A 14,806-nucleotide genomic window follows, 5' to 3' on the forward strand; every position below is an offset into this window, starting at 1 on the left:
ATAATAACACGAGAAAAGCTTTTCACCACCACATCCTTTCTCTTTGCAGAATGCTGTTTACAAAGGGGAATACACAGCCACTCATCCAACAGTCAGACTGTTCTGGGAGGTTTTCCATGAGTTCCCTCTGGAGAAGAAAAAGCAGTTCTTATGTAAGCATGTATTTGCCTCATTGCTCAATGTGCAAGGCAGTTAAATTCTCACACTCTCGCATTCAAACATCTTATGAATACTGTTATTATGTGCGGTAATTGTTCCTGCATGAAGAGAGCGATCTTGCAGGGGATGGAGGTTCGATCCCCGGTTCCTTCTGTCCACATGTCAAAGTGTCCAAAGGGGCAAGAAATTAAACCCCAAAATTACAAGATCATACCAACACCTTGCATGGTAGCTCACTGCAATGGGTTTATGTGTGTGTGTGTGTGTGTGTGTGTGTGTGTGTGTGTGTGTGTGTGTGTGTGTGTGTGTGTGTGTGTGTGTGTGTGTGTGTGTGTGTGTGTAAATGAGAGGCAAATTGTAAAGCTTTGGATAAAAGTGCCATATAAATGCAGCTATTTACCATTTATGCAGGCAAATGTGGAGGGTAGGAACATGTTTAGCCTTCTCTAGTAATTGATTCTAACTCTGTCCTCCTGCGTGCAGTGTTCCTGACTGGCAGCGACCGTATCCCCATCCACGGCATGGAGAGCCTGCGTATCGTCATCCAGTCCACCACAGCGGAGGAGCACTACCTGCCGGTGGCCCACACCTGCTACAACCTGCTGGACATGCCCCGCTACCAGACCAAAGAGATCCTGTGTCGCCGTCTCACTCGGGCTGTGGAGCAGTACGAGGGTTTCAGCCTGGTCTGAGGAGGTTTTGATGCATTTTAACAGCAATACGACCCCCATGTCGGTTTCAAAAGAGTGTAACAGGGGACTTTGGGACACAGGAAGGTCACTCTCTTTATATGCTCTCGCAAGATTGTTAAACATCTTAAATCTGAAAGGTCTATCTATGTAAAATGTACAGTATTATTGTTTTTATTTCTTTGGGAAAGGTTTCTCAACCTTTTAGGACAATTTGGGAGCTTTAAATGCTGATGTATGGATATATATTTGAAATATATCACAGTTCTGAAATAAAAATTATCCTACTTAAATTTACCTGGGATCCTAAAACTTTTGTGGCCAAAAATGAAAAGCCAGAAGAGGTTGAGAAACTCTGTCTTTGGGTGTTTGTGTAGTTTTATTTTTGTCTTTTTTTTTTTGCACAGCTGTGTTTTATATTCAACTCCTTAAATTCTATTTTTTACCTTTAAATAATTGTGTTATTACCTAGAGACAATAAATCAGCTTTTTGTTACTTGATTCATTAAATAGAGTGGTTATTTTTTGACAAAATATAAAACACACATAAAATATGGATATGTATGTAAATAGCACTTTGAATATAATATTTACCCTTGACATTGGGAGGAGTGTTTGTTCTGCTGATCCATGTGGACACCAGCATGTCCTCTGCCTGAAATCAAAGAAAGACAACGGGAGAGTATTCAGCAGGCAGAAAGATGCAGGATGAAACATGGTGAATATGATTTGCAATTAGGGCTGGGTATCAAACTAGTATCGAAAAAGTGTCTTTCAATACCAAATTGCAGAGTAAATCTCAGCGTCAGTGAGCCAATAAGCATGCAGCATGCTTCTACCAAGCTCTAATAATGCTGGTAATTGGCTGTATACCTTGTAGAGGCATGCAGGAAAAACTCATAACACACAGTGATGATCAATTGTGGTATAGTCTTGACTACAGTGTCCGTCACATAGGTGTAAAAGAGCTTAAAAAAATAAATAAAAAGATTTGTTCCGTAATGTGTAGCTAATGTTGTAATTTCTTTTTGTTAAAACGGATTTTATAAAATTGCAAAAAAGTATTGTTCAGGAACCGGCAGCAACTGGTATCGAAGTCACGGTATGGGTATCGAAAATGTTTTAACGTACCCAGCCCTATTTGCAATCCCTCGTATAATTTGAGCTGTGGATCAGAGCTGAGCTGACTTTGTCTTGAACCTGCATTCAACAGTGTTGCCTTCTACAGCAAAACCTAGCTACATGACATGCTGACTTTAAAAGTTGATTTTAGTGGTTGTTGTCTCTGTGCATGTTGTTGGGTGAAAGCAGAAAGCCAGATTGTCATTAAAAAGTTTGACATTTTGGGAAATAGCTCATTAGCTTTCTGGCAGAGAGTTAGATGAGAATGACAATGTCTGTCGGTAAATTGTTAGCGTTAGCTTGCCTTAGCACAAAGACTGGAGAACGTGTGAAACAGCTAACCTGGCTCTGTCCAACGGTAAAAGAAATCCCTCCTACTAGAACCACTAAGCCCCGCTAACTAACACGCTATATCTCGTCTGTTCAGTCCACACAAAAAGCAGAGTGTCCAAACAATGATTCGCCTTGCTTCTGCATAAAACATGGAGTTAGCTAGCTAGCTATGTACCATGGATGTATTAGCTTTGTACCCGACTATTTCTTGTCTTGGACCGGTGTTACGCCGTGTTATATGTGACTGATTAGGAAATAAATTCCAGCTTGGCCTAATATTGCCACTGCAAACGTTTATTATTAATTTAATGTACTTTATTTATGCCTTATTTAGCTGTTACATGTGCAAAGAATCCGATATGTCACGGAATACATCGTAAAACCCGTAACACCTCTAACTTTCTGTCTGGAGTTTGCCCGGCAACAGCATAGCTGTCGTTTTTACAGTTTGGTTCCTGTCATAGATTGTAAGAATAAGGTTTTTGTACGGGTTAATATAGGCTAACCTATGCTCTCTGTATATGCTCTCAACCAGATGTCCGAAAATGTCCTTTATACTAAATATGTAATCATTAAAATGTACAATTGTAAGAAGTATGTTGCAGATAATGAAATTGTGACATTTGTAGGACAACACAAGTGTGGGCCTGTGGGCAGATGACCTGCTTTGGATATAGTCAATTGATAATTAATGTATAGGCTTATCATATAATTTGTTCAAAAACTTGCCCTGATGCTAGCCTATTTATTCCTACAGTTAAACCTCTTAATCCAAACTGATGTTTAATTAGGTTGTGCATTGGCGTGAAGTGTGTGAAATGGTCTTGCATATATACATATATTTTTTTATATATTTCATACATGTACGGTGGTGTCAGAGAGACTTCAGACAGTAAATGACTTGATGTGTCCTGACAGGTCACACTGACAGGTCACACTGACACATCCTTATAGCAATAACAACCTGAAACAGCCCAGTGGTGTAGTGGTGATATCTGGGTTATTCTTCTAAAAGTCTTAAATACTGGACTCTCCTGAGATCTTTTCTTAGGACAGTTCATCTTCTTGCTTTGCTCTATCCTGCATGTCACTCACAAGTTCTACATGTTCAGTCAATATTTGTCTAATTAAAAGCTCATTTCTCCTGCAGAGTATAGTCCTATGCAACGGTTTGTGCAGCCCTTGACTTTTTGTTATAAATAAAATGGGATTTTTTTTTTTTTTGCACACCTGTCAAATCTACACAAGGCTCTCTGTTCCAACTTTTAAAATAAAACAGTGTTTCATGATTGCATTATTGGACTGATGTATGTTAAACATTAGTTTTATCTTAAATAGTTTTTAAATCAGCTACCTGATTTCCCCTGATCAAATTCAACTGAATTTCACATCATGATTTTGTCCTGTTTGCTGTGTCTAAATATTGTCCATGCATAAACACTATAGAGCTTTAAATAATTGCTTAAATCGTTTTTTATTAAGCCTGTCCTGATGTTTCTGTCTTATAGGATATGATTAAAAACGGATTATCTTTGGGTTCATTCTTCACTATTTTCGGACATTTTATAAACCAAACTATAGGTTGGTTAATCAAGAAAATAATTGGCAGATTAATCAATAATAAAAATAATCGTTATTCGCAGCCCTAAAATGGTTTGGTGCTGTGCACCTGATGCATTTTCTTTACCTCAAATGTCTCTGCATCAACTCAGTCACACAAAGGAAATCCACACAACCCCAAAAAGCTCAGTAAAAATATGATTTCATTCATATTATATACAACATACAAATACAATTTATGTACTAAAATGTACATACTCAAAATTCGTTAAGCCTGGCCAGTGTTTACATTCAGTAAAAACGAAATTGACACTGATAAATCATCCATTTTGGAGAAAGGAAGGAAAAATGTACTCGCTCACAGAAATGTAAACATACAACACAATGATCCATATTTACAAAAGAACCAAATGAGCTCTGGGGCGGACGAGAAGGAAACACAGACTTGTGCGGTTTCTGTCCTCCAGAGTCGTCACACAAACGTTTGTGTATGTTTACCAATGTGAGCAAAAACATACCAGTGATTTCAAGACGAGAAATAGCTTATTTGACAGGAAGTAAATGGGGAAAGAAGCATAAAAATATACAGTCAGATGCTTAAGGAACAGTGATCACAAAAATAAGCTGTTTTTAAGAATATGAGCTATTTTGGTTTGCAGTTTGTACTCTGAGTCACTGTCTTTGGGTTGTATTAAAATTAAAAACCACTTATTTTAGTGAGCAAATACTCAATTTAACTTCTAGAGAAGCAATACAAGATTTCAGATATTATATGATGTCAGAACTGAAATAGAGAAAGCTATTCATTTTAGTGAATACTGTTAAGCGGACTGAAGTTATACAAATACTAATGTCTCCCTTACAAAAATACACATACATCTTGATCTCAAAAATCCTTCTTTAAAAATAGCAATCATTTTACATCTATTATTTTACTTACAGGGTTTTTCTTTTTAAGACTTCTACAGTAAAGCGTGAGAAAAATAACTTCTGATAAAAACATTCAAAAGGATAGAAATAAATTATTAGCAATAAAAAGTGTGATTCAGGTTATTTTGAGTGCGCCTGGAGAAACATCCTCTCATGAAGGTGAGGTTTTTGTTGGAAGGGAATTTCTCAGGTGAAGCAGGTGACACTGTCGCTTTTAATCAGTGGTGAGTTGGCGGCGCTCAGCGGGCGGCAAAGGAAACGCCCAGCTGAGCTCGCCAGAACAAATCAACAGACGACGAACAGTTTTCCCCCGAGCTTGAAACACGAGCGGCACAGATGGCAGTGAGAAGGAAAAATCGGATCTTTTCTTCAACAGGGTGAGATGCGTTTGACGGTATCTCTAAACGTCCTTTTAGAGTATTTTATTGTTCTCTCAGATTAATTTAGTCGAGTCTCTTTTGCTGATGAGGACTTCCAGCAGGCGCAGTTTGGCTTTAACGTGCTTGTATTCGTTGTACTCGACTGCCAGCGGGGAGCGGTCCTCCTTCTGAACATTTCTGTGGGAACAAGACAACAAACATTAAGAAACGGAGAAGGTTCAGCAGTAAAAAACTAAACAAAGTCAATGTGAATGTCTGTTCATTATGCCCTCTCTCTCTCACTTTTGTAATCTTGGCTTTTACCTTCCATTTTGTCTAAAGAACTGATCCTCAAACTCTTTCAGGTTCTTGCGGAGTCTTATCTTCTCCTCTCGGGTTTCTTGGAGTTGCTCCACGAGTTCCTCCCTGTGAGAGAGAGAAAAAAAAGAAAAAAAGAGTAGAACTATTATATATATCTCACACTAGAATATTTAAATGTGTCGATGGTTTTATTAATTACACAGTGGTGGAAGATAATGAAGATAATCCATTGCAGGTTAAAACCCTGCATTCACAGTTCAGCAAAATATATTTAAGTACTCGTTCTGCAGAAAAATGACCCCTGTGAGTGATATTCTTTTTTTAAGACATTATTCGATTGTTAATACTGATACAATAATGTGTAAGCATTGTTTTACTTTTGGAGCTGCTCGAGGGGGAGCTATTTTTACCTACTTTTAGGTTTCAGTTAGGTAAAGTCCAGTGGTTATCAACCTTTGGGTCAGGCCCTGTCAAGGGGTCACAAGATAAAGCTGGGGCGCCGTGAGATGATAAATGTGGAAGGAAGAAAAAAAATCTAATACAAAACTCTGTAGTCATTTTGTGGAATTTTTCTCTAATCTTTGCATTTTTTTTTTTTTAATGAAAAATTGTCTCTCTGGGCGTCAACTTGTTGTTTTATTGAAACTATCTGAGAAGTTTAAAGAGGAAATGTCTCTTTGGTGGAACAGAACAGCTCATAGACATCTAGACAACTAGACACTGCTTTCTCTTAAAGGGTCACAAGCCAAAAAGGTCAGGAACCACTGGTTTAATCTTTAACAATGTGTTGTATTTTATACGCTTATCATTTGTTTTTTTACTGTAACATCTGAAAGGTAACCAGTAACTCCAGCTGTCAAATAAATATAGTGGAAGACAAAGTACAACATGAAATGTAGAGAGGTAGAAGTATAAAGTAATATTAAATGAAAATATGTTGTACTTAAATACAGTATTTGTGTTAATGCACTACCACTGTCATTACAGTATGTGAGAACAGTCTTCTCTATTTCCAGTAACGTACTTAGTGGCGGAGTGCAGATTGGACAGCCTCATGTCCGTCATGGTCTTAGAAGGTGAAAGTTCGTCCACGGGCGAAATGAAACCGTCCCCTTCTTCCTCCATGTGGTCCAGGAAGCCGAGCACGCTGAGGTCGGGTCGGACGGTCAGGGTGAACTGTGTCTTTGAGTCTCCGTCGTCCTCTGAGCCGTCCTCTTCCTCCTGCAGAAACATAAACAGGTCAAACAGTGGCCCGAGGACGAAGAGGCCACATCGTGCTGTGGCATTAAAAGTGAGGCTGTCGGCCGGCTTCGAGGCTCAAACACCGCGGTGCATGAGGGTCGTGCAGTGTTAGTCACCAATGCTTATGAATCATCACGGTACAGCAGCACAATGCACTCCAATGGTCCTCGTTTGTGATTCATGTCTAAACTCATTAGGATGTGTGGATGGAGTGAGTGAAGGGGCTCAACTAGAAGACACACAGTCCACCGAGAACCAACTTTATGTAAAGTTTTGAAACAACTATAGAAAATACACAGAGCACAGATTTAGTTCTTGGTTACAGTTTGTCCTAAAAAAAAAAAACACACCTAAAAAGGATAATTCTGCTTTATTACAAATTGGGTCTTATTTTTGTAGCTTTGACCATGATTTCTTTTGCTTATTCTAACATTGCACTCAAAGTCATTACTGAGATCAGGGAACATGACGACACTCACAGGAGCTGTCAAATCAAACTGCTATCAAACTGGTTGTTATTTAATATGACTCACAATGCTTTTTATCTAGTTTATGTAGGTGATATGTAGGTTTTCAGGTGTTACAACTGACGCTGGTTGCTGCAGGCGTGTCCTGTGCAGGTGTCACCTAGCTGGTAGTCTATATTCACGACGTTCCACTTCCGGGATTGTTGCAACACTTGACACTCTTTTTGGCCGGATGTCCGTTACCTTCCCCTTTCTTTGTGTGGTAATTTTAAACTCCGGTGGATTTATGAGGACTAAGGTTAACTGCTCCTCAGATCTCTGCAGGGTAAATCCAGACAGCTAGCTAGACTATCTGTCCAATCTGAGTTTTCTTTTGCACGACTAAACCAACTTTTGAACGTACACGTTCCACCAAAACAAGTTCCTTCCAGAGGCTATTTGGCTGCGGCACCGTGGCTCCGCTAGGTGCTTAGTGCCTCCCAAGACGACTGTGATTGATTAAAAGAAATGGCAATAACCGAGAGCACGTTTTTCTACCATCTCGGAATGCTGTGTGGACTTGCCAGACCCTCCTCCGCAGCACTGTGGAGGAGGGTCTGGCAATGCGAGATTACCAGGTGGTAGCTCACTGGCTATTGTGACAATAAATATACTGCAGGTCTTTATAATCCTATTTGTTGCTGTTAATTTTCCTCACAGAAACAAATATGGGGATAGATTTTTTTATTAAATATGTTTTAAATATTTCCAAAATTAGTCAAACAATATTCCCATGCACCCACCGGCAACGGCAGAAGAACCCACTCAGGGAACGAGAACTCCTGGTTGGGAATTAGTGATCTAAACTACTTTATTTGGTTAATAATATTGGTTAATAAACCCTTCTTTTTAATCACTGCATGTTACTAGATCTTAGCAAGTAACTTGGTAAGTACAACGCTATTATTACTCTAAGAAACGATAGCCAAAACTGTAAAAAAATAAAATAAAATAAGACCCAAGGTATAATACACCAGAATTATCCCTTACAACACAACACGTACTACTCAAAAAAGAATCATCAACAAACATCAGGTCCAGGCAGCTACTGATTCAACGTCTCTACAGAAGCTGTTGGTAGGAAACAGGCAACCGCCCAATCAACAGGCAGCAATCAGAATCATTAGAGGGGTGAATGGTAGTTAAATGAGGGGGAGGTGGGGTTGGAGGAAGGTGGCGACTGATTATTCAAGCAGCAGCAGCTCTTCACCTTGATATCATCGAAGAAAAGTGCGGTTTCGCCCTCGATAATAGGCTGAAGGAGGGGACCTCGGCGCTTGCTGGAGGGAGAGCCCTGTGGTGACGGTTAAAAAGGAGGCGTTAACCACGCTGAGACGCTCACGCTGGTGTTTACAGCAAGGCCACGAGGAAACCCCACACTCTGAACTTATATCAGAGCTGAGCTGAAGCTGAGCAGAAGTTTCCCTTATTTAGTCCAGCTACTCCAAGTGACAATAATTCTAATTAGTCTTAACAAACAGCGTCCTGAACTTGGGCCAAGACTGGAATTAGTTTACTTATCTGAAGCCTCACGAAACTCTCTGTGGAAACCATTTTAAGGTCCAAATATCACAACAGCAGCTAATGTTTTGTGTACAAAACAGAGCAGTAAAATAAAACAGAATAAAATTGGAAAAAAAAACAATTGTTCCAGGATAATAAAAATGCTGCATCAGAACACTATGGCAGTGGTCCCAATTTGTGTGATGGGGATTAAAGGCAGTGAATTATATAACGGATATATACTGCAGATCATATCTTACATAATAGAAATGATTATTAAATAGTTGAGTACACAAAATAAAGGGAAAACTGTTCATGCAAGTAGCACTAACAACACTGGCCGTAGTTTTTTTTTTTCCTCGGTTTCTTATCTACAATTCAGGGCAAGTCCTCACATCATAGTGAGGTTTACAGTTTGTAACCCTCTCCTGCACTCTCATTTGCGGTGAACTCAATCTGCCACCTATGAGCTACTTTCTGACTGGGGGGGGGGGTTGGTGGTGGGGGGGGGGGGAAATTCACTGAGCAGCTAAAGCTGGACTTAGAAAGGTGGGTAACGTGTCTGTGCCAACAGCTCTCACACAGCAGGCACTAAAGCCAACATGAGCTGGGATTAAGAGTCTGCAGACGCTTTGACAACATGGTGATCTTTGCCCCTCGTCAAAGAGCAGCAGGACAAGGAGGCAGCTGTGGAGAAAAAAGAAAAGGAAGGGAGGTTAAGATGCGAGACTTACAATTATGGGGATGGTGGAGGCTCTGCACAGAATCTGCTTCACCAGGCGATATCTGTCATACAGGGGCTTCATGATTTGCCTCTCGCCTTTAGAGACCTGAAGTAGCACAAAGGACGGACACAAAGACACCTTGTTAGCACAGCATTAGCTTCTTTTTGTTTTCCTCTGTCTCCCTGCATGCTAACTAGCTACAGCGCTAACATAATACAAAATGACAGCTAACCCAGACCGGCCTACAACAACCCCTTAGCCCGTTCTTCAGAGCGTGAAGGTCGTTAACAACAAACCACTGAGGAACACAGTGTGAGGAGGTGACGGAAAGGTCAGCTGCACTTCCTGATATACCACAATACTAGCAGGGATTAGACAGCGCAATTATTGCAATTGGATTTGGGTCTGACATCAAACAAAGTGTGTGTCAGATCCTTTGCAGTCCAGTTTTTCAGCAGCGTTGTCCTTTAAATGTCGCTGAAGCTCCTCACGGCAACACAAATTATAAAATAGCATAAATTAATACAAATAAAGATAAAAGGAAAGAAAAAAAAAACCCACATCCATCTTTTCATTTATAGCTAACAGACACACACTGTGAAAGCTAACCAAATGCGCATGCTCTTGAGACATTAGCTCTTGAGGCTCTTGCCTGAGACATTATTCACCCTTGACTTGCAATCTGGGTCACAATGAAGTGGTAAACAAGGTTTTTTTGTTTGGGCTAACATGGCTGGCAGGAGATCTGATATGCAGTTTGGATTGGCCTTTTGTGGAGGCTATACGTATCTGTGCGTTTGTTTATTTAAAGGAGGACTTACTGGTCGACCATGTATGCTCTCGTAGTAGAGAAGAGCTTTCTGCAGGGCGACTTTCTCTGCGCCGATCTGCTCCCGTGTCATATCCTGGGACAGGAAGTGAAACATCAAAACTTCAAAGTTCAGAAATGACCTGGGTTCACTCTGTGTCTGCCTGCTTTGAAATCCATGCGGTTTCTCTTACACAAAACATCCATTTGCAGTTCATGTCTGCCCATGTTTTATTTTGTTCGTCCTTGTGAAATGCCGCCACGGTCTTACCTTGATGTCCTCGGGGCGGTTCACCTCCTCCCTCTTCTCCTGCAGCTTCTTCAAAATCGCCTCCAGGCTGCTTTCCACCGGAGGCTTCGGCACTTTCTCCTGCTGGGGTTTCTTCTCCAGCTGAGAGCCAAAGCTTTTGGGCAGCGTGTTGCTGCGCTGGCGGGTCAGAGGCGGCAGGTCCTCTTCAGACTTCATCAGCTTGTTTTCTGATGTGGACAAAGAGGAGAAACAGGAAGAAAAATACATATATGAGCTTTGTTGATTTTGGTTTTGATCCTCAGTACAGACAATCTGTCAGCTGGGTTTAGGAGTGCTTGTCATTTCTCTGTCTTACCTTTCAGCTCTTTACGAAGCTTGGCCAGTTCATTGACCCATCTCAGCACCTCTGGGTTTCCAGCTTTATCACTGTGGGAGGGCTGGATGGAAAAGAATGCGATAGAACACATGAGAACAGATTCTCCTTTCACAATGAAGCAGCAGCACCTGTAATTATTGCTCACGTGAATCCTACCTGTATTAACCATGAATCTCAACTAAAGCTTTGGGATTATCAGCCTTTTTATGAGGCAATTGGCCTTTAAAAAAAAAACAGTTGCAGACCTCTATTCTCTATTGATAATCAATTTTAATGAGTCTCTTCAGACAGTCATTAACCTTGTTGATGGTTTTTAAAATATGTCTTTTGATTCAGATGTTATAAATAGGGCTGTCAAAATAACGCGTTAATTTCGATTAATTAATCAGAGAAAAAATAACGCAGATTAATCCATTCCATATTGACGTTTGACCCGGAGCCGTTCTAGCCACCATTGGACTGTAAAATGAAGGAGGGAGATGAGAATGTGCTGCCTGGATCATTAACTGGAACATTTACTTGTAAAAATCTTCTTCCTGCCAACCCTGGCTACCGAAATCTGGTGCCACTGATATGTCTGCGCTTCTCTCTGAGAAGATACAGGCAACACAAACACCGCTGCATGTGACGCTAGTTAACACTATAATCGACAGCAGCTAACGTTAGCCTACCGCTAGCTAGTAGCTGGATTAAACACGGTTAAAATGCTGACAGCTAACGCTAAACGGTGTAAAGTGAGACTGTGTTTTACTGTAGAGGATTCAACACCGGGATGTAACAATCTGCAGCTGCCGTCGGAAAAACAACACGGTGCGTTCAATGAAACTGGTAAACTACAGCTTCGTAGTGCATTTGAAGTTATTGTAAATGTCCTTTTCCCATCTGGTGGTTGTTTGTCGTTCAACAGCAATTTACTAGTGAAATAAGTTATTGTTATACATTATTATTAAATCATTTAATTTTGACCATATGGCCTTAGCAATAAACAAGCTGTTCTTTAATGCCACAAACTGTTGTTTAGTAACCTTTTTTCTCCTTTTCTTTTTTTACTTTCTTAAAAAGTATCGGTTCAGGCACCGCTAATTATGTATGCGATTAATTTCGATTAATTAATCACAGAGTATGTAATTAATTAGATTACATTTTTTAATCGATTGACAGCCCTAGTTATAAATGAAAACGATTGTTGCTACTGCACCTACCCTGTATTTCCGCTCCTCTTCAAACTTCTCCTCAAACCTGTGGATCTTCTTCTTCAGTACATGGATCCTCTTTGTGAGCTGGGCGGATGTCAACTCCTCCCTCTCATTGTCGCAGGAGCCAAGAGACGAACTCCGCCTGCGACTGGAGAGATACAGGCATGTTGTTAATTCCACTGACCGCTCCTTCCTACTTGCCTCTTCATAAAACAAACATGTCAAATGTTTACCTGACAAATGAGTGCGCGTTTGGTGGTGAGGGAGGCACTTCAGTGTCGTCCAGGTACTGCTGGCTCTGTCCGTAGGCGTAGAAGCGCGGGGACGGCATCGGGTCGCTGTCCTCCTCCAGCAGCTGGCGGATCAGACGTCCCCCGGCATGAGGGGACAGTCGGGCTTCTTCGCGGTCCATGCTCTCCCTCTGCAGTGGCGAGTACGCTGGGACTGGTTCTGAAAAACACAACAACAAATAGATAACTTAGTTGCTGTTTTAAAATGAAAATATGAATTGAATGGATAATGATTGTTGGCTGCAACTAATGTTTTTTTCCCCCCCAGATATTGATTAAAATGCAGATTATTTTCTCAATTAATTAATTAATGGTTTGCTCTAGAAAATGTCAAAAAATAGTGGAAAATAGCCATCATAGGTTATTAGAGCCCCAAAGTCCTGTCTTCCAATCCAGCTGAAATGTTTGGCATTTTTACTGTAAGGATGACCGCTTTCTGTAAATTGAGGAATTGAATAATTGTTGCAGCTCTAATCTAGATTGCTCTTCGCTAATAAAAAGGAGAACATTTTGTTACATACAACAAATGGGCGTATTTAGCTAACTTGGAACTAAATAATAATCTATAATTAGATTTGAAGATGTAAAGTAACATACACGATGCGACAAAATGTTCTGAGAAAGTCCCACGATATGTTCATTTCCACAGATCAGCACACTCTTCCAAGACACTAGAAGGAAATATCTCTCCCTGCTAACATTTTTTTGGATCCTCTCTGGCGATGTGAAAGTCACTGGACATGATGAAGCTGCTCTCTCTAAAACCGTTGTGGGACAAAAAAAAAATCCTCTGGGGGGCTCGACAGTTACATATGTTGTTTTGAAACTGGTGAGTCACGCCCACCCTCCCTCTCTCCCTTCATCCCCTGGTTACAGTCTCCACTCTGGTAATAATTATGTCTGGTGAAAATAGCCATGCAAAGACCCCCGACGATCCCTGGGCTATTAATAATGCCTGGCTCTCCGTGGGATAATGTCAGGGCACAACCCCTGTTGAGAGGTACAGTGATGAGTGTGTGTTTTGGTTTCCACTTTACATGGTAAGAGACAAACCTGGTGAGTGTCTGTCCAAGCACGTGTGCATGAGAGAAAGACTAGACAGAGAAACGTCAGAGTTCACTGTTATATGATAAGAAGGGAGAACTCTATAGAAACTATGTGAAACCATGAAACTCAGCAGGAACAATAACGTAGATTTCATAGAAAAGGTGAGCCCTGTAACATCAGGTGTCAAGAGACAGGGAGAAGAGGTGGAGGGAGAGAAAACAAGCTCTGAGGGAAACCAACCATCAGTGTAAACATTCAAAGTGTCAGAAAGCACACGTGAAAATATGCACGACCAATCTAAAACTGCACATGCATATTTTTCTTAGCTGGGGTGAGTTGGGCCGTACGAGAAGCAACTTAGCTCAAATTCCAGCTCTGGTCCCACGGGTCCTCCTGTACTTTTAGGTACGTGCAGTTTTTCAAGCAGCAACTCTCTGGCATGTTAGTGCTCGCTCACAACGCCAGGTCTAACTCTCAATCATGCTGAATGACTTCATTTGAGCTCTATTATCTAGCTCAGAGTGCAGAGCAGTGTAGCCGGCCACTGAGGCTCTATGGCATTTGAAATTAATCCTTTAAATCAACCACTCGTCGATGGTTCAGGATTACCTAGACTAATGAAACAAAAACATGCCAGTGTGCCATTTCACTAAAGGTTGCTGTGTGTGTGAGATGCTCGTCCACAATGTTCCAAATCATTCAAGCGGGTTGCCATGCACTGGAAAAGGTCATTCAGACAGCCTTTTCTTTCTTTCTCTCCGTTATTTGCAGCAAAGTAAGTCAGCACTGATGGAGATGTAACATAACACTTACCATCACAACAACTTGAATAAAAAAAGGTTTTGAAATCAAGGAAAGGGGTGTTAAAGAACGGAGAATCTAGAGGAACAAAAAAAGAGAGAGAAGGAAAGGACAAGGTGAAGGAATGAAATCAAAGAAACAGAAGTAAGAAAGTACCACCATACATCCATCTTGTTGCAATAAATATGGGAAATCAAAATAACAAGCATCTCACTAAACCTTAATTAACGAGACATATGAGCTACAGGGTCTTGTTTCTTCCTGTTGAAATGCCCGTTAGTTTCTTACCACCATCGCTGGCAGACAGACAGGGACAGGCGAGTGGCAAATATCTGGTCATCACGACAAGCACTGGCACACAGTGCCTAATGCCCTCATCCACTCGCAAGCCCATTTGTACAGTATTACACCTTCTGTACAGTATGCTCCCATCACCTAAAATTACTTACTACCATTATACAGCTTTATTAATCGCTTATTCAGCTTGGCTCATTTTGCCGGAACATAAATCCCTCTTTGGCTCTCCTTCGTGAAGAATAAACATGCCAGCTACACTCACAAGTTCAACTTTACACAATACAGTTACACA

The 14,806-nt window shown here is 40.8% G+C and overlaps 2 protein-coding genes across 4 annotated transcripts in view; one reads left to right on the top strand and one right to left on the bottom strand.

The window, feature by feature from the left end:
* The window catches only part of herc3 (HECT and RLD domain containing E3 ubiquitin protein ligase 3), a 30,461-nt gene extending 29,112 nt beyond the window's left edge, over positions 1–1,349 (top strand). The window contains exons 24-25 of the mRNA XM_078262281.1: positions 50–152; positions 643–1,349. Of these exons, the coding sequence (XP_078118407.1) occupies positions 50–152; positions 643–851 (312 nt within the window). The 3' untranslated portion in view covers positions 852–1,349. The remainder of the gene's footprint in view (positions 1–49; positions 153–642) is intronic.
* A 2,699-nt stretch (positions 1,350–4,048) lies between these two features.
* Positions 4,049–14,806, bottom strand: part of fam13a (family with sequence similarity 13 member A) — an 80,438-nt gene continuing 69,680 nt past the window's right edge. For 2 of the 3 annotated variants that reach the window (XM_078262258.1, XM_078262249.1), the window contains exons 16-25: positions 12,313–12,529; positions 12,086–12,227; positions 10,863–10,944; positions 10,529–10,734; positions 10,271–10,354; positions 9,459–9,554; positions 8,432–8,515; positions 6,498–6,694; positions 5,477–5,578; positions 4,049–5,350 (exon numbers count right to left, since the gene is read on the bottom strand). In XM_078262258.1, the coding sequence (XP_078118384.1) occupies positions 5,227–5,350; positions 5,477–5,578; positions 6,498–6,694; positions 8,432–8,515; positions 9,459–9,554; positions 10,271–10,354; positions 10,529–10,734; positions 10,863–10,944; positions 12,086–12,227; positions 12,313–12,529 (1,334 nt within the window). In that variant the 3' untranslated portion in view covers positions 4,049–5,226. The remainder of the gene's footprint in view (positions 5,351–5,476; positions 5,579–6,497; positions 6,695–8,431; positions 8,516–9,458; positions 9,555–10,270; positions 10,355–10,528; positions 10,735–10,862; positions 10,945–12,085; positions 12,228–12,312; positions 12,530–14,806) is intronic. The other variant, XM_078262267.1, reaches the window with a different exon arrangement.

This window comes from Sander vitreus, chromosome 2, assembly GCF_031162955.1.
Source record: "Sander vitreus isolate 19-12246 chromosome 2, sanVit1, whole genome shotgun sequence".
NCBI classification, from domain to species: domain Eukaryota; kingdom Metazoa; phylum Chordata; class Actinopteri; order Perciformes; family Percidae; genus Sander; species Sander vitreus.